Below are 537 nucleotides of genomic sequence, written 5' to 3'. Positions count from 1 at the left end.
GGGGAGCGGTGGGGGGGGGCCGTTGGGGGGTTCCGGGGGGGGCTCCACTGACCCCATGCCCCCCCTTTATCCCCCCCCCAGTGCCCAGGGTGCAGTTTGCTCACGACGAGCGTCACTTGCTGGCCTGCTGCTCCCTGGACGGCACCATCTCGGTGTGTCGCCTGGCGCCGGGCCCCCCCCGTGTGCTGCGGGTGCTGCGGGGGCACGGGGGGGGCGTGCGGGATCTCTGCTGGTCCCTGGCCAACGACCTGCTGGTCTCGGCCTCCCTGGACGGCACCTTGAGGCTCTGGGACCCCGGCGACGGGCGCTGCATCCGCAGAGTGCCCGACCCCGACGGCTCCCCCCTGCTCTGCTGCGCCTTCCAGCCCCTCAACAACAACCTCACCGTGGTCAGTCAACAACCCCCCCTCAAAAAAAATACCTACGCCCCCCAAAAAATACCTACACCCCAAAAAAATACCTATACCCAAAAAAAAATACGTACGCACCCAAAAAAATACCTACACCCCCCAAAAAAATACCTACACCCCAAAAAAA

At 63.9% G+C, this 537-nt stretch overlaps 1 protein-coding gene across 1 annotated transcript in view; it reads left to right on the top strand.

The window, feature by feature from the left end:
- The window catches only part of WDR13 (WD repeat domain 13), a gene marked incomplete at its 3' end in the record, with an annotated part of 19520 nt that extends 19127 nt beyond the window's left edge, over window positions 1-393 (top strand). Inside the window, exon 4 of the mRNA XM_014961820.1 lies at window positions 82-393. Within this exon, the coding sequence (XP_014817306.1) occupies window positions 82-393 (312 nt within the window). The remainder of the gene's footprint in view (window positions 1-81) is intronic.
- Between the last annotated feature and the right edge of the window lie 144 nt (window positions 394-537).

Source organism: Calidris pugnax, unplaced genomic scaffold (assembly GCF_001431845.1).
Source record: "Calidris pugnax isolate Ruff unplaced genomic scaffold, ASM143184v1 scaffold983, whole genome shotgun sequence".
NCBI lineage: Eukaryota > Metazoa > Chordata > Aves > Charadriiformes > Scolopacidae > Calidris > Calidris pugnax.
The sequence above is the reverse complement of the archived record's forward strand: the minus strand, read 5'-3'. Positions and strand labels throughout refer to the sequence as shown.